Below are 17,731 nucleotides of genomic sequence, written 5' to 3' on the forward strand. Positions count from 1 at the left end.
GAGGCTCTGCTGTTTCTCTTTGGAATTTGTCTTCATTATTTATTGAGGCCAGGAATAATTTATTAAACGTGGATTTGTTTTTGTAACAAGGCTGCCATGTGCTCAATTGGGTGGGGGAGGACTTGGGAGGGAGGGGATCTGCGATGTGGGGGGGCCTGGAATGGAGCAGTAGAAGAGGGTCTCCCAGGAGATCTGGGACTGGGGGGACAGGCATGGGGAGGAGAATCTGAGAGGGGGGCCAGCGCATCCACACATGGATTGGGGGCTCGCTATGGGCATTGCCCCAGACTGACCCACTGGGCATTGGGCAGCAAAGTTGTTTGGCAGACGGGAAGTGGATGGGAAACACCCCTCCCCCTTGGGGAGTGGGAGCCAAGGGTCATTCAGCAGGTGCAGGGCACCCCCTGGTCACCACCGTCCTGCAGCATGACCTCGCCTGGAGGGATGGGAGCCCCCCCAACACTTCTGCAAACAAGGGGGGCAACGGGGCAGCCCCCACAGATGCAGGATGTGCCCTGCATGGGGCTTCGCTGAAGCTCAGCCAGGGGAGGGTGGTTCTGCTGCTAAAGGGCTGTTAGCAAGATGGACCCCTCCTTCGGCCGTGGGAGCCCCCAGCTGGGCTCCAGTTTGGAGGAGACGTGGCACAGGCCAAGCGGCCCCCAAACAAGGAGAGTGCCAAACCTGCCTGACACCCAGTGACCCCAGCCTAGTGCCCCCCACCTCACCATTCCACCCCCCTCCCGAGTCCTGCCCCCATCACCTCCCCACACCCAAGCAGCCTCTGCCCACCTCCATCCTGCTCCAGCCCCAAGCCTTCCTGGTGATGACCCGGCTGCAAAGAAGGGGCTTGCAGCCACTAGGACGGTGCCTGAGCTGGGCCGGAATCCAGCTCCCCCAGGGGGCAGCAAACAACCCGCAACACCCAGGACTGAGGGCTCCTCTCTGCTCCAGGAGAGGGGCTGGAGCCAAGCGTAGGATGTGGGGTCAGTGCACCCCAAGGATTAAATGCCACTCGACTTCATCAAAAATAATTTATTGCTCCTGGCTCTATTTACATTCTGTGGGGGTGCCCTCGTGTGGCTGCTCTGGGTAACTGCAGGGGGCATTCATCACACCCCTGCCTAGGCATGGGTGGAGTGGGGGAGACAGGGGTTTGCTGCCCCCTGCAGCTGGGGCTATAATGCAGCTTGGGGAGGGCCAGTTGGCACTGTGGCCCAGCACTCCCTGCCCCCACTGGCAGGGGGCACAAGGACAGGTATGTCGAGGGGAACAGTGCCAGGGGGCAAGGAGGCGCTGGATCCCCCCAGGAAGTGGAGGGGGAATGCTGGACAAAGGAGGCAGAGATCAAAGGCCATTTCCATAGAGTGGGGGACACCTATAGTGGGGAGGGTGGGGGTGCATCTCAGTGTCCCTGTATAGGTGGGTCGATCGGGAGCGTCCTACCTCACCCTCAAAGATGCTCCTGCCCCCCTGCAGGTCACCCCAGGCAGTATATGGGCAGCCTCCCCTGTGGTGCCCTGTGCTGGGGTGGAGCGGGGACAGGTCCCTCTTCCCCCCTCAGCCTCACTCCTTCCCTTGCAGCGCTCCGTGCTGGGGTGGAACAGGGGCAGGTCCCTGGATTGCTATTCCCCCTTCAGCGCCCCATGGTGGGGTGGAGTGGGGACAGGTCCCTCTTCCCCCCTCAGCCTCACTCCTTCCCTTGCAGCGCTCCGTGCTGGGGTGAAACGGGGGGCAGGTCCCTGGGTTGCTATTCCCCCTTCAGTGCCCCATGCAGGGGTGGAGCGGGGACAGGTCCCTATTCCCCCCTCAGCCTCACTCCTTCCCCTGCAGCGTCCCATGCTGGGGTGGAGCAGGGGCAGGTCCCTCTTCCCCCCTCAGCCTCACTCCTTCCCCTGCAGCGCCCTGTGCTGGGAAGGAGCAGGGGCAGGTCCCTGGGTCGCTATTCCCCCTTCAGCGCCCCGTGCTGGGGTGGAGCGGGGACGGGTCCCCGGGTCTCCCACACCTCACGGATGGCCCGGCGCACACCCCGAGGCAGGTGCAGGGTCTCGGCATGGCACTGGCGGATGTGGCGCATGACGGTGCCCAGTCGAATAGGCAGCAGTGAGTACTCGCAGACCATGCACACCATGGTGCCAGCACCAGCATCGTAGTCCATCAGGAAGTCGGCGCGCCATGCCGGATCAAAGGGCTTGGCCTGGGGTGGGGAGGGCGCTGGTGGGGCCTTGCCCCGCGCCCGCCAGCTCTGCAGGGTGCAGCGGACGGCATTGGGGCTCAGGCGGAGGCGCCGGGTGATGCCATGGTGAGAGTAGCCCTTGCGGCGGAGGCGGGGGACACCTGGGTTCAGATCCTGGCTGGGCAGCGCAGAGACGGGGCAGTTGCCAACTGCAGAGAGGGCAAAGGATTAATGCTGAGAACCAGCAGCCAGCGCTGAAAAGCAGCTAACTCTGGGGTGGGGGCTGTTTATACAGGCACCCCTCACCTGGCACTGAGATGCAGCTGCCTCTGGGATGGGGCGTATGGGGGCTGTTAATACCGGGATCCCATGTCCAGCAGTAAGATGCAGCTGCCTCTGGGGTGGACCCTAGTGGGCCACTAGGGACCCTCCCTACTATGCCACCTTGCCACACTCACCTGAGTTCCCTGAGCCCCGTCTCACGGTTCCTGCTTTGCCCAGCTGCTTCTGTCTCTTCCCCAGTGCCTGGGTTTTGCCCCTGTCCCCTGGGCTCTTCCGTTCCTGGATGCTTGGATTCTTCCTTATTTCTCTCCCTCCAGAGGCTGCAAGCAGAGAGAGGGGTCAGCGAGGAGGGGTTGCTGTACCTCCTCTCCCTTCACCACCCGCCATGGGTGTCCTTCCCAGCTCCTCCAAGGCACGTAGGTTGGGAAGGGAGTGCCTGCCCCTTGTCTCTCCCTGGGTCAGGATGGGGTCACCAGTGGGTGGGAATTCAGCTGGCCCCCAGCCAAGGGGAACCAGCAAGGGGCAGCATCTGGGGCTGGGAGCTAGCTGAGATCCTGGAGGGTGATCTGTGGGGACTGGGATGCAACTGAAACCCTGGAGGGTTGGACAATGTGGAGGACCCTGCCTTCAGCTCTGCTCTGGGGGAAATGGAGGTGGCCGCAGGGGATGTGCTCTTTCCTACAGCGCCCTCACCTGGCTGGGGTCTGCAGTACAACCTGAGCGTGAATCCGGCTGGGAAAGAACCGTCAGTGAAGAGGCGGATTTCAGGGGGCGCTGAGCTGGGGGCAGCCTCCTCCGAGGGGGACGTTGTCCCTGTGGGGAGAGACACAGCAGTAAGGGTGGGGTAGGGACTGCGAAGGAACCAAGGTTCTGGCTCCCAGCTCCTCTGCTCTAACCCACAGACCCCACTCCCCTCCCTGAGAATTGAACCCAGAATTGAATCCTGCTCCCTCTCCCCTCCCACCACTCACCTGGACTCACGGTGCCCTTGTCCCGTCCCTCACTCAGCTGTTTGCTCCTCCGCTCCCTGGCTGGTAACACCATGCCCTCCACAGGCCCCACGCTCTGTCGTCTCCTCTGGCCCCGCGGGCGCTGCCCGGGCTCCAGGACCCTAGCATCTGCGATAAGACACCTGGTGTCACAAGAGGCAGCCCCGAAACAAAGGGGATGGGCACCCACACGGCTGAGCATGGTCTCTGACCCCCAGCACCCGCCCAGGCCTGGCACTCACCTGGGCGGGGGGCAGGGCGCCCTCTGGGCTGCCCACGTTTCCGGGTCACCGTCTGCTCCTCTGGGTCAATTAGAACCTCAATCTCGGCTGGTTCCCTGGCCCCATGGTACTGACCTAGAGGGGGAGTGAGATTCTGGGATGGCTGCATCACCCCCAGCCCTGCTGGTGCCCTTCGATCCCAACCCATAGCCCCACTGCTCCCTCCCCCACCACAGCTCTCCTGGTGCCCCTTGCTCAGGGCCTGCAGCCACCTGCTACCCCAGCCCTGGGCTCCTCCTCTCCCCAGCTCTGCTGGTGCCCTTCAGTGCTGACCCACAGTTCACCTTCTACCCCAACCCTGGGCTCCCCTGCTGCAGGAGGGGCTGGGGGACATACCTGGGGTGCAGGGTGGGGGTGCCCCCTCGGGCAGGTTGCCCCCCTGGCTCCAGGCCTCCAGAATGTTGCGCTTCTCCTCCGGGCTGAGGCCCAATGAGTGGGCGTGGTGCTGCAGAACGTGTTCCCGGGCAGCGCTCGGCCCACAGGTGCCCAGGAAGGTGCCACAGACCATGCACACGGCCCCGCCGCGCCCCGGGCAGTCTCCCACTAAGTATTCCTGCTGCCAGGCCCTACCAGGCCCTGCCTCTGCTGGTGCTCCCCCTATCCAGGAAGACAAAATGTGCTCAGGGGAGCGAGAACCCAGGAGTCCTTGGCACCCAGCCCCCTTAGCTCTCACCACTAGACCCCGCTTCCCTCCCAGAGCAGGGGCTAGAACCCAGAGTCCTGGCTGGACAGTCCATACCTCTGTCTAGAGGGTCCTTGTCAGCCTCCTCCAGCTTGACCCCAGGGGCGAGGTCGCCCAGGGGGGCACAGAGCCGGGCACAGGCTGCAATTGGCACAGGTTCCTCTGCCTCACACTTCAGCGAGACGGCGATGTACTCCAGCCGGGGCACCTCTGCCTTCACCTCCATGGCTGGGCCTGGGCAGAGCTAGGCACAATGTGGGGAGGGCGTTAGTCAGGGCACTCAGGAGACCCCACCCCACTCTAACCATTAGACCCCATTTCCCTCCCAGACCTAGGAAGAGAATCCAGGAGCTCAGAGCCCCTCCCTCCCTGCTGGCTGACCTTGGGCAGAGCTCCCCCACCCCCACCTTGCCATCTCCTTCACTACCCCCCCCAGCTCAAGGCCACCCCACCCCCTTCTTATCTCTAGCCACTCAGGCCTAGCAAGAGCCCCTTTGTGCTCTCCTGTGGGAGGTAGAGTCCTAGCTATGGGACAACCCCATCCCCAGTCAGGCCACTGTGGCAGGGAACCCCCAAAAGACCTGGTGTCTTGCCTCTCTCAGGCCCGGGGCCTGGATCCACAACTTTTCTACTCTGGGAACTATGTCCCTAGGACCTGCCCCCCAATCCCTGTGAGCCCTCTCCCTGTCCCCTGGACTTGGGGTGCTGGAACAATTTGTATAGTGGGGGTGCTGAGAGTCATTGAACCAAATTGTAAACCCTATGGAAATTTCTTCAAGCCAGGGGGTGCGGCAGCACCCCCAGTTCTAGCACCTATATCCCGGACACTTCATTCCCAACCCTCTTTCCCCACTGACCCTGGAAACCTCCCCTTCTTCCCAGACCCCCATAATCCTGGGCGCCCCCTCCGAAGCCCCCTCCTTTTCAATTCCCCTGCTCTTGGGAGTGCCCCTCTCCCCCAGGAACTGTCGGTGGCAATAATGGTTGGAGCCCTTCCTTCCCAAGTGTCCCCCTCCCCTTTGACCCTGGGATCACCCCCAGATCCCCTCCTTCCCAGACTCTCCAGTGACCCTGGGAGCCCAGTTGTTCAGTTGTCCCTCCCTCCCCTTCTGCGTGCTGTCTTGTGGCTGCCCCACATGGGATGGTAGCAGGACCTTCCAGCATCAGGAAAAAGGAAGGGGGGGTCACTCCCACTGGAGCCTGTGGGGGGGCTTTAAGGCACCAGCTACAGGGGGGTTAAAGAGGCAGTGATCCTCTCCCAGAGCCAGGGAGGGAATCCAGGAGTCCTGACCCACTGGCTGAAAGATTCCAAGATGGACACCCCAGATTGCAAAAGATTCCAAAGAGGTTTATAACCAATGCACCAGTACGAAGATACAGCCACCTCGGGGAGCAGGGCACAGGGGCTGATTAATAACCAGACATCCTTTGCTATGGAAAAGGGGCCCTCAGAACAGCAGACCAACCTGCACCCCACCCTGCAGGAATAGAGACCCCACTGATCCTTCTGTGGGTCAGGCTTCCTGCCCCCAATCCATGCACAATGACACCCCCTATTGCAGTCCAGCCTTCTTCTGTAATCCACTCTCCCCTCCAGCATAACCTAGTCCCCACCTAGACCCCACTGGTCCCATAACAGTCTGCTCACCCCCTAATTCTCCTTCCACAGGGCCACCCCACTGAATCCCAATGATCCCATGCTAAACCCTGCTGCTGTGGAACTCTTCCTATATCGGATCCCAGCCCCACAGAGTGATCCACACCATCCACTGGATCCTGAGGCCATCACCTTCTTCCTCCCCAGTGGGACCCACACCCCCACTGGATCCCAGCCCCTCTTTCCTCCCCAGTATGACCCGTGCCTTCCACTGGATCCCAGCTCCTCCCCCCATGTGACCCATTCCTTCCACTGGATCCCAGCCCCTACTTCTTCCCCAGTGTGGCCCACACCCACCGGATCCCAGCTATCGGTGTGGGAGCTAGGGGAGCTTGGTAGCAGCCCATGGTTTGAAGTAGTTTCCACCATATACAGGGTTTATAGTTTGATTCAATGGCTCTGAGCACCCCCCACTATACAAATTGTTCCAGCATCTCCGATCCCAGCGCCTCCTTCCTCCCCAGTGTGACCCACACCCCCGCTTGATCCCAGCCCCACAGCACCCCCATTAGATCCCAGCCCCCAGCGCCACCCGCACCCCCCCTGCACCTCAGCCCCTCCCCCAGGCTCCCCGCTGGATCCCAGCCCCCTCCCACCACCGGATCCCAGCCCCTCCCCTCGCTGCCGGATCCATCCTGGCGACCCCTCCCCATTCACCGGCTCGCGCTGCTGCTCCCGGGCCCGGCACCATAGAGTTTCGCAGAGGGAGCGGCACCACCCACCTCCCATCCAGCCCCCACAACCTCCCTCTCTATGGTCTCATTGTCCCGACTCTCCTAGCTTGGGGCTCCCTCCATTGCGCACAGCCAATCGTGAGAAACCAGCCGCCCTAAGCTCCGCCTCCTTCAGCGCCGGCCAATCAGCGCGTGGATACGGGAAGGAGTAGGAGGAGCCGGGGGAAGGGGCTGGGCCAGGCACCACCTACCGGCCTAGAGGGGGGATTGCAGGATGTGGGAGGGGAAGGGCGGGGATTGTAGGGGCTGAGCCCCGCTATGTGGGGACAGGGATGGGGACTGGTCTATAGGGGAGCATTCTATAGGGGCAGGCAGAGGCCCACCCCCGGCGCAGGGAAGGGAAGGGGTGAGCCCAGCCTCATGGACATAGGGAGAGGGAGGGCATTCTGTAGGGGTTGAGTCCCATTCCCTGGGCGCAGGAAGGGGATTCTATAGGGGAGGGGATAGTATAGCGGCTGAGCCCCGCCCCCGGGGGACAGGAAAAAGGAGAGGGAATTCTATAAGGGAATTCTGTAGGGGCTGATCCCAACCTCCTGGGCACGGTGGTGGTGGTGGTGGGGGATTTATATGTGCTGGGCTTTGCTCCCCGAGCAGAGCGAAGGGGAATTCTGCACGGACTGAATCGTGCCCCTCAGGAACGAGGAGGGGGAGGGGATTTTATAAGGGACAGGATTCCATGGGGGCAGAACCCCACCCCCAGCACACGTATGGGGGATTCTGCAGTGGATGGGCGTGGAAGCAGTGAGACAGTGTGGGGATGGCACTGGGGATGCCCGTGGAGTGGGAGCCAACGTGGGGGGCAGAGGTTTCGCCCAGGCCCAGGGATCGGTCCCCTCAGTGCGGGGCCCCTCTGTGCTGCATGGGGTACAGTCGCTCCCAACACCCCCTCTCCATCAGGGTAACGGGAGGCTGCAGGGAGCGCACCGCTCGGTGTTAGAACTGGGCGGTGCATTGATGGGGAATAGCAGAGACCTGGGGCAGTTCAGTGTATCGCAAACGCCCCCTTATAGCTCAGCTCCCCCACTCCGTCCTGGGTTGGGGACTCAGAATCGCGTTGGGGGTGTGAGAACTGGGGCTGCTAATAACATCGGAGCCCCCTTATATCCCAACCTTCTACCCCATATATCCCCGATGCCCCCCATATCCCAGTCCCTGCCTTGAGTCCCCGCTCCGCTCTCCAGGGCTGGGGAGGGGACTCAGAGTCGCGGGGGACGACAGATGAGACCCGGGGGGTGACCCCATCTCCTCCCCCCTACGCTGCAGAAATAGAGCGCGGCCCCTTTAAATTTACCCAGGAGCCCTTAAAGGAGCCCCAGGGGCCCCAGGCAGGAATCCCCACCCCGGCCGGAGCAGCCTGGCTCGGCCGCAGCCGCCGTTCGGAGCCCGGGAGCCCCCTCCCCGCGCGGGCAGGGCTCTGCGGTAGCCCCGAGCCTGCCCCGCGGCCCCGGCGCGGATGGACAGGCGGCCGGAGGGGGGCGGGTGCTGACGGACGCACGGACACAGGGATGGAGCCGCCTCCCTCCCCTCCCCCCCGCCGCCCCGTCAAACGGGAGCCCCTGGACCCAGAGGCAGGTGAGAACAAAGGGGGCGGCTGGCGCCCCCTGCCGGCACTGGGGTGAGCAAGCGCCCAGGGCACCCGGGTGGGGGGGTGACGGCCCCTTTAAGACTCTCTCCAATGGCACTTTGAAGTCTCAGAACCCCCCGGTCCCTTTAAGACTCTCGCCCCCTCCATTAAAGCAGCAAGCCCCCCATTTTAGAGGGAACGAATCCTCTCTCCTGCTCCCCCGTGCCCCTTTAAGACCCCTTTCCTTAAAGACACACAGCCCTTACAGAGCAGGTCTCCCCCCGTCACTGTCCACTGCCGCTTTAAGGCCCCCCACCCCATCTTATTGGTCAGGGTTCTTGTCCCCTGCTTCCCTTCCCTCCCCTCCTCTCAGGTCTCTTAAAGGAGTAAGGTCCTCCGTCCATCCCTTTTATCCTGGGGCCCTAAAGGTGTCTCTAGGGCATTTAAAGGGGAGGGAGCACCCACGTTTTTGCTGGGGACTTAAAGGGGCAGTAACCTCTTCCCGTTGAGCTCTCATGCCTTAGCTCTTAAAGGGGCAGGACGGTTATGCCCTTTGCTGGGGTCTAAAAGGGCATGGATGGCTCTGGTCTTCTCTCTTTAGGGTAGGGGCACGGAAGTTCAGGGTGATCCCTCACCCTTTGTCCCTCTAGGTCTTTTAAAGGGGCAAGAGGACCTTCTCTTCCCAGGACATAAAAGGACAACATCCCCAAACACTGTACATAGCTCTGCCAATGCCCCTCAATCCCCACCTGCAGCCCCTGGCCATCCCAGCCCTGGGCTCCCCCCACAGCTCTGTTGCTGCCCCCTCAGTCCCCACATGAAACGCATCCTCCCATGCATGCACTCTTGCCCAGATGCTTAGGCTATGTTCTCACACATCCCTGCCCTTGTGGTCTGTTTCACCAGGGGAATCCCCAAGCCAGGACAACTCCGGCAGCACTGAGGCCCCTGAGTTGATGCTAGGGGGGTCCCTGGCATCGGGGACCCCCAAGGATCACCCCCTGATGGCCTCAGGGGGGCGAAAGTACTCAGATCACTGTGAGGAGCGGGCATCTCGGCCTGGGAAGAGCCGCATCCCTGGGCGGGACCATCGGCGCTATTATCACGAGCACTGGCGGGCTGAGTACCTGATGGACTTCAACCCAGCACGGCATGGCATGATCTGCATGGTGTGTGGCAGCGCCCTGGCCACCCTCAAGCTGAGCACCATCAAGCGTCACATCCGCCAGAAGCACCCCTACTCTGGGGGCTGGGGCCCCCGCGAGAAGCAGGTCATCATCCAGAGCTGGGATGCCCATCTTGGGCTGGACGGGGAGTCTGAGGGGCACGGAGACCCCGCCCAGGCACCTGACAGCCTGCAGGGAGCACAAGGTAGGGCACAAGTCCTATGCCCCAGGCACCCCCCACCATGCAGTCCTCCCCACTGTTCCTGTGCATCCCCATCTCTGAACACCCATCCCTCTGCGCCCCCAGCACTCCTCCACTGCCCTAGGCAACCCCCTCCCCTGAGCACCCATTCCCCTCCTAGACACCGCTCCCCTGAATACTCTGGCCGATTCCTCAATTCCTGGCACTCCCATTCCCTGTGCAGCCTTCCCAAGTATCTCCCTACCTTTCCTATCATAGAATATCAGGGTTGGAAGGGACCTCAGAGGTCATCTAGTCCAACCCCCTGCTCAAAGCAGGACCAATCCCCAACTAAATCATCCCAGCCAGGGCTTTGTCAAGCCTGACCTTAAAAACTTCCAAGGAAGGAGATTCCACCACGTCCCTAGGTAATGCATTCCAGTGCTTCATCACCCTCCTAGTGAAAAAGTTTTTCCTAATATCCAACCTAAACCTCCCCCACTGCAACTTGAGACCATTACTCCTCCTTCTGTCATCTGCTACCACTGAGAACAGTCTAGATCCATCCTCTTTGGAACCCCCTTTCAGGTAGTTGAAAGTAGCTATCAAATCCCCCCTCATTCTTCTCTTCCGCAGACTAAACAATCCCAGTTCCCTCAGCCTCTCCTCATAAATCATGTGTTCCAGTCCCCTAATCATTTTTGTTGCCCTCCGCTGGATGTTTTCCAGTTTTTCCACATCCTTCATGTAGTGTGGGACCCAAAACTGGACACAGTATTCCAGATGTGGCCTCACCAATGTCAAATAGAGGGGAACAATCACGTCCCTCCATCTGCTGGCGATGCCCCTACTTATACATCCCAGAATGCCATTGGCCTTCTTGGCAACAAGGGCACACTGTTGACTCATATCCAGCTTCTTGTCCACTGTAACCCCTAGGTCCTTTTCTGCAGAACTGCTGCCGAGCCATTCGGTCCCTAGTCTGTAGCGGTGCATGGGATTCTTCCGTCCTAAGTGCAGGACTCTGCACTTGTCCTTGTTGAACCTCATAAGATTTCTTTTGGCCCAATCCTCTAATTTGTCTAGGTCTCTCTGTATCCTATCCCTACCCTCCAGTGTATCTACCTCTCCTCCCAGTTTAGTGTCATCTGCAAACTTGCTGAGGGTGCAATCCACGCCATCCTCCAGATCATTAATGAAGATATTGAACAAAACCGGCCCCAGGACCGACCCTTGGGGCACTCCACTTGATACCGGCTGCCAACTAGACATGGAGCCATTGATCACTACCCATTGAGTCTGACAATCTAGCCAGCTTTCTATCCACCTTATAGTCCATTCATCCAGCCCATGTTTCTTTAACTTGCTGGCAAGAATATGTGGGAGACAGTGTCAAAAGCTTTGCTAAAGTCAAGGAATAACACGTCCACTGCTTTCCCCTCATCCACAGAGCCAGTTATCTCGTCATAGAAGGCAATTAGGTTAATCAGGCATGACTTGCCCTTGGTGAATCCATGCAGACTGTTCCCGATCACTTTCCTCTCCTCTAAGTGCTTCAGAATTGATTCCTTGAGGACCTGCTCCATGATTTTTCCAGGGACTGAGGTGAGGCTGACTGGTCTGTTGTTCCCCGGATCCTCCTCCTTCCCTTTTTAAAAGATGGGCACTACATTAGCCTTTTTCCAGTCATCCGGGACCTCCCCCGATCGCCATGAGTTTTCAAAGATAATGGCCAATGGCTCTGCACTCACATCCGCCAACTCCTTTAGCACTCTCGGATGCACTGCATCTGGCCCCATGAACTTGTGTTTGTCCAACTTTTCTAAATAGTCCCAAACCACTTCTTTCTCCACATAGGGCTGGCCACCTCCTCCCCATGCTGTGCTGCCCAGTGCAGCAGTCTGGGAGCTGACCTTGTTCATGAAGACAGAGGCAAAAAAAGCACTGAGTACATTAGCTTTTTCCACATCCTCTGTCACTAGGCTGCCTCCCTCATTCAGTAAGGGGCCTGCACTTTTCTTGACTTTTTTCTTGTTGCTAACATACCTGAAGAAACCCTTCTTGTTACTCTTAACATCTCTTGCTAGTTGCAACTCCAAGTGTGATTTGGCCTTCCTGATTTCACTCCTGCATGCCTGAGCAATATTTTTATACTCCTCCCTGGTCATTTGTCCAATCTTCCACTTCTTGTAAGCTTCTTTTTTGTGTTTAAGATCAGCAAGGATTTCACTGTTAAGCCAAGCTGGTTGCCTGCCATATTTACTATTCTTTCTACACATCGGGATGGTTTGTCCCTGTAACCTCAATAAGGATTCTTTAAAATACAGCCAGCTCTCCTGGACTCCTTTCCCCCTCATGTTTTTCTCCCAGGGGATCCTGCCCATCAGTTCCCTGCGGGAGTCAAAGTCTGCTTTTCTGAAGTCCAGGGTCTGTATTCTGCTGCTCTCCTTTCTTCCCTGTGTCAGGATCCTGAACTCTACCATCTCATGGTCACTGCCTCCCAGGTTCCCATCCACTTTTGCTTCCCCTACTAATTCTTCCCAGTTTGTGAGCAGCAGGTCAAGAAGAACTCTGCCCCTAGTTGGTTCCTCCAGCACTTGCACCAGGAAATTGTCCCCTACACTTTCCAAAAACTTCCTGGATTGTCTGTGCACCGCTGTATTGCTCTCCCAGCGGATATCAGGGTGACTGAAGGCTCCCATGAGAACCAGGGCCTGCGATCTAGTAACTTCCATGAGTTGCTGGAAGAAAGCCTTGTCCACAGGCGTGCACCCCCACTCCAGAAATCCCTCCTCCAGTCTCTGGGGGCACCTGGGCCTCAGTGAGGGCTCTCTCCCCGCACCCCCTGGGGAGTCCACCTTGCCCACATCCCCACTAGCACCAGGGACCTGGCACTCCCCCGTGCCCCAGGCACCTTTCTTGTTGGGCAGCTAAGGCCCTTCCCCTGTAGGGGGTGCTCCACTCTGCCCTGGTGCGAGCCCATGTGGTGCCTAGCCCTCCCATTTGTGACGGGGGGCAGCTAGCAGCTGGGGGGTTAGTGGGAGGGCATGGCAGGGGATGGGGAACTGGGGGGTGACCGACGCATCTCCATGTCTATCTCTCAGGGGGGGCTTAGGGGGCGGGGTATGCAGGAGAGCTGGGGTTCAGGGTTAGGCAGGAAGGGTTAGGGGTATCTGTGGTGCTGCCCCTTCTCTGGCTCCTCCAGGAGCACCGTTTGCAGGGGCAGATACAGCCTGTGCCCCATGCCCAATCTGCTCAGGGGCTGGGGTCAGGGTTAGGGGAGTGCAGGGCGCTGACCTGTCTGTCTCCCCCAGGGACGCTGTTGGCAGGGGGCGGGTTCCGGCGTCGGCGCCGTGCCCCATGCCCATCCCCACGGGGGGCTGCCCGGCGGCCAGCGGTCGGGGGGAGGAAGGCATCGCCCAGCGCCCGCCGGCTGGAGCGCTATGTGCGTGAGTCCCTGCAGAGCTGGTTCCAGGCCGAGTTCCTCATGGATTACGATGCCCAGGGCAACCGGCTGCGCTGTATGATGTGTGGGCGTGGGCTGCCCAGCCTCAACCTGGACGACATCAAGCGCCACGTGCTGCAGGCTCACCCCGCCTCGCTTGCCTTCAGCCCCGCTGAGAAGGGCGCCATCCTGGAGGCCTGGAACTCCCGCGCCCTGGTGCTGGCCGCTGGCAAGGGCTGGGCACCGCAGGGGGAGCACCCTGCAGGTGAGGGGGCAGGGAGACCAGGGTAAGGGGACCCCCTTGTGAATGGGGGGCCTGGGAGGACTGGGGTCGGTGGGGGGGAAGCTGGAGGGACTGGGGTGGGGGTTGGGGAGCCTGTGGGTGAGGGGAACATGCCCTCTCCTGTGTCCCCTCTGAGGGGGTGGGCTGGGGTAACAGCATGTGTCACAGGTGGGGCAGTCCTAACTGTGATGGGGAGGGCATGTGTGAGGGGGATCTGTGGGGATGGGGGTGGGAGCAGAGTTTGTCTGTGCTGTTGTGGGACAATCTATCTGTGCCTATGGGGCACCCACATGTGAACACCCCCCAGCACCTCTGTCTTGACCCCTATCTCTCCCTAGAGCCCGATGCACCCTCCCCTGGGGAGCTTAGCGGTGAGGCCCCTGAGCCATGTTCGGCAATGGCTGCCCCAGAGCCAGAGGAGAGCAGCTCTCTGGGGAGCTGGGCCAAGGAGGAGCCTGTGGCGCCATGGGAGCTGGATGCGGGGGGGCCACTGCGGGGTAAGGACCATCGGCGCCATTTCCAGGAGCACTGGCGGCTGGAGTACCTGATGGACTACCATGGCGAGCGGCATGGGCTGGTGTGCATGGTGTGTGGGGGAGCACTGGCCACCCTCAAGATGAGCACCATCAAACGCCACATCCGCCAGCGGCACCCTGACTCCACCCTGCTCAGCCACCAGGTCAAAGCCCTGATTGTGGAGGAGTGGAACCGCAAGGTCACCCAGCTGGTGGAGATGGGGGCACCCCTGCCAGAGCAGGCCTCAGGTGAATGGGGGTTGGGGCTGGGGCCAGCCAGCTGCTGGCCTTCCCATGGGTGCTTGAGGAGCAAGTCCTGCCATCCAGCCCTGGGCACCGGGGTGTTCCATGGGGCGGAAGCTGAGGGCCACACCTTGCCATCCAGCCCTGGGCAAGACTGGTAGGGGGAGCTGCGGCTAGTGTCTCATGGGGAGAAGGACAAGCAAAGAGGATCCAGGGCTGTGTGGCTGTCTGAGTAGCCAGGGACAGGGTGACGGGTCAGATGGGGGCAGGGCTGCTGGGGACTCCCTTCCCCCAGGGAAGATGCCAGGGGGTGCCTGGTGTCCAAAGCAAGTGCTAGGGCTGCAGGGTGTAGATGCAACTGGGACCACATGCAGAAGCCCCGTAATCTGAACAGTAACAGCCCTGGTCTGCCTCCCTCTGCTACCTGCAGTGCATGCGCTGCAAGGACCAGAGCCCCACCTGGTGGCAGAAGGTGGTACTGCACCCTGCAGCTTCCTCCTGTGTTTCCCCCACAGTAGCCCTGGGGTATTGCATCCTGCAGGAGCTCGACAGGGCCCCCTAGTGGCAGCAGGAAGCATTGCACCCAACAATGAGGCCCCCCCGCCCCCCGGTGGTAGTGGGTGGCATTGCACCCAGCTGCAGCACCACAAATAACCCCCAGTCACCAGCAGAGAAGCTGTGTGCCTGACCCACCCCAGGACGTGTTTGAGCACTGGCTTCTCCCAAACCAGCTCTTAAAGGACTGGATCAGAATCAGCACCGGAGAGGCCCCTCCCCCACGCAGAGCCAAGCTGGATTGGAACCAGTGTCCAAGAGGCCCTGCGTCTGGGCTGGATCAGAACAGCACCATAGGTGAATGTCCCCTCCCCCTTGCAGTCAGGCTGGCTCAGAAGCAGTGCTCGAGAGACACCCCCCACCCCCATCACACGCTGCAGCTGGGCTAATTCCCCCTTCCATGGGGAGGGAGGTGGGATGTGCTCCGTACCCCAGCTGTGCTGTGATTGCTGAGCCATCGGGGCGGGGCCCTGGAGCTCTGTTGTGGAATCACAGGGTCAGCAATTCCATCATGCCCAGGGATGTGGGAATGAGGCCTGAATCTGTGCAGTGTGTGGGGGGTGGGGTCCGGGGGGCCAAGCACGGTACCTAGCTTGACTTGACCTCGCTTTGTCGCTTTTCCAGGAGACTCCCAGAATCCTTTGCAACCATCAAGCCCCGAGGAGCTGGATGAGGATGTGCAGCTGCTTGCAGAGGGGGAGGAGGATGAGTGTGTGGTGGTGGTGGGGGGGACGCCCCCATCCACCCCACAGAGCCCCCCTGACCCCACAGCTGGCCCCCAGCTGGGCCCGGCACCTGCGCCGCGGCGGGAGCAGCGGCGGAACTACCAGCTGCACTGGCGTGTGGAGTACCTGATGGACTACGATGGCAGGCGGCACGGCCTGGTGTGCATGGTGTGCGGGGGGGCGCTTGCCACCCTCAAGGTGAGCACCATCAAGCGCCACATCCTGCAGGTGCATCCCTTCTCCTTGGACTTCACCCCAGAGGAGCGGCAGACCATCCTAGAGGCCTACAATGAGACCGCCCTGCGCTATGAGCCTGCCCTAGGGGAGGAGTCTGAGGTTAAGCCCCACCCCTTCCTCCAGGCCACTCCTGCTGGTGGGGAAGAGGCAGAGTTGGCCTCTGCCCCACCCACCAGCACGGCATAGTTGATGGACAGGACTCCATCTTGACTCTTGGGAGCAGGGGTGGGGGGTCCAGGCTATGGACAGACACCCCTTGCTCAGGGGGCTCATTTGGGAGCAGGATAGGGGGTTCTGCACCCACCCATGCTACGGACATTGCCCCAGGAACTACACAGCACCTTCCCCCACTCCCACCCCCACCCCGATGCATCTGGTCCTCACGCACTGATACTCCATAGCCCAAGCTTGGGGGTGGGGGAAGGGCCTCACACGGCCCCCTGTAGCTTTTAATCCCCACACCATCCGAGCTGGGGATGGCACAGAAATGGGGTTGCTGGGGGCGCATGGGGCTGGAACCCAGCTGCTCAGCGAGCCAGTGGAGAGGGCATTTGCAAGACATGGGGGTGTGGGAAAGGGATTGGAATCATCTCCCTGCCCGGGGCAGGCACTAGTGAGCACGGGGGCAGCTGCTCTATTTAAGGGGCGAGTTCCAGACCCCTCCTGGGACTCTTCCTGGCTCCTAGGATAGCTGGTTTGGAAAGCTGCTGCTGCCAAATCTCAGCCTCCCCCAGTTCCCGTCTGGCCTCTGAATGGGGCCTATCTCTTCCTGTCCCCCAGCCCCAGCTGCAGGGTTTCACTCCAGCAGCCTCTTCCTGGCACAGGAGCAGGCTGGAATCCATGTCCCTTGGAGCTAATTGGATGTAACCCCAATGCTTCCTTTCCCCCACCCACTCCGGGGAAAGTGCCACCCTCTGTGGAGAGTCTAGACTGGCCTTTGCAGTCGTGTCTATTACCTTAATTAGCTGCCAGAGTCACCGCACCTCATCTAGATGCAACATCCTAAGAACCTTCCTTGGGCTGAAGTTAAACTGACTCTCCCCCTCCAGCACTAGGGGGCCCTGGTAAGTAACCCCCGCCCCCCGCTAAATGCCAAGCAGTGCTGCTTACGTGAGCCAGGCGAGGCCTCGGCCCCCATCGCACGTGGATGGCTGCCCAACTGGAACGCAGCGTTTTGCACTCACTTCCAGCCGGTGTAAAGTGGGGAAGCAGGGTCCCTGCCTTGAGCCATGCGGGCTGGAATTTCAAGCGCTGGAGCAAGGCTGTGGCTGGGGGGCCTCAGATGGGGATAAGGGGGTCAAGGCTGGGCCGCAGCTGGGGGTGGGACTGGGGGCAGGAGCAGAGCCACAGCTGGGCCATGGTGGGGGCCAGTAGCTGGGCCCCTGGCTGGGGTCGGGGCTGGAAGCTGGAGCTGTGGCTGGGGGTGGAGAAGAGCTGGGGGCAGGGTGGGGCTGGGTGACACTTCCTCCTTACCCCCTGTTTGGACTGGCCTGGGCCTGCTGCACCGCCCAAACGTTCCTCCTTGCCCCCATGGGGTGGGCACACACCACAGTTTGGGGACCTCTGCCCTATGGGAAGCTAAGATACTTCTGATTCCACCATCAGCTCGTGGTAGGGGGAGCTGCCACGCAAAGACAGTCAGTAGTATGAGCTGAGATCCGCACTCTTTGCTACCATCTCAAATCTACAGATGGGAAAACTGAGGCCAAGAGCAGCTTAGGGACTTGCTCAAGGTCCCCCAGAAGGTGTGGGGCAGAGCAGGGAATTGAACCCAGGTCTCCTACTGACCAGTGCTCTAACCACTAGGCCCATCTTATGCATGGGGGAACAGATGTCTCTCTGTGCTAGTTCCCCAGAAATGTCTTAGCTCGGTGGTCTCCCAGATGCCGATTTGATGGGGCAGAGTGGCAACTTCTGTGAATCGGCATAGCTCCTGCTGGCTTCCACGCAGCTGATCTCAGGTCAGTGCTGGATCTGCCCCAGGTGCCTGCGCCCCCCACTGCCAGCTGGGAAAGGATG

The 17,731-nt window shown here is 60.6% G+C and overlaps 2 protein-coding genes across 2 annotated transcripts; one reads left to right on the plus strand and one right to left on the minus strand.

Moving 5' to 3' along the window:
• Positions 1-1,042: 1,042 nt before the first annotated feature.
• Positions 1,043-6,776, minus strand: SPINDOC (spindlin interactor and repressor of chromatin binding). The gene is made up of 8 exons (XM_074959751.1): positions 6,722-6,776; positions 4,465-4,651; positions 4,062-4,322; positions 3,687-3,800; positions 3,427-3,573; positions 3,149-3,268; positions 2,632-2,775; positions 1,043-2,382 (listed from the first exon to the last, which is right to left on the minus strand). Exons 2-8 carry the CDS (start codon positions 4,631-4,633, stop codon positions 1,940-1,942), a joined length of 1,398 nt encoding a protein of 465 aa, XP_074815852.1. The 5' UTR covers positions 4,634-4,651; positions 6,722-6,776; the 3' UTR covers positions 1,043-1,939.
• Positions 6,777-8,303: 1,527 nt separating this feature from the next.
• On the plus strand, positions 8,304-16,967 carry ZFTA (zinc finger translocation associated). Its single transcript, XM_074959752.1, has 5 exons — positions 8,304-8,370; positions 9,269-9,733; positions 13,024-13,419; positions 13,776-14,201; positions 15,375-16,967. The coding sequence occupies exons 1-5, from the start codon at positions 8,304-8,306 to the stop codon at positions 15,896-15,898; spliced, it is 1,878 nt and encodes a 625-aa protein (XP_074815853.1). The 3' UTR covers positions 15,899-16,967.
• Positions 16,968-17,731: the final 764 nt, after the last annotated feature.

This window comes from Natator depressus, chromosome 7 (genome assembly GCF_965152275.1).
Source record: "Natator depressus isolate rNatDep1 chromosome 7, rNatDep2.hap1, whole genome shotgun sequence".
Classification (NCBI taxonomy): domain Eukaryota; kingdom Metazoa; phylum Chordata; order Testudines; family Cheloniidae; genus Natator; species Natator depressus.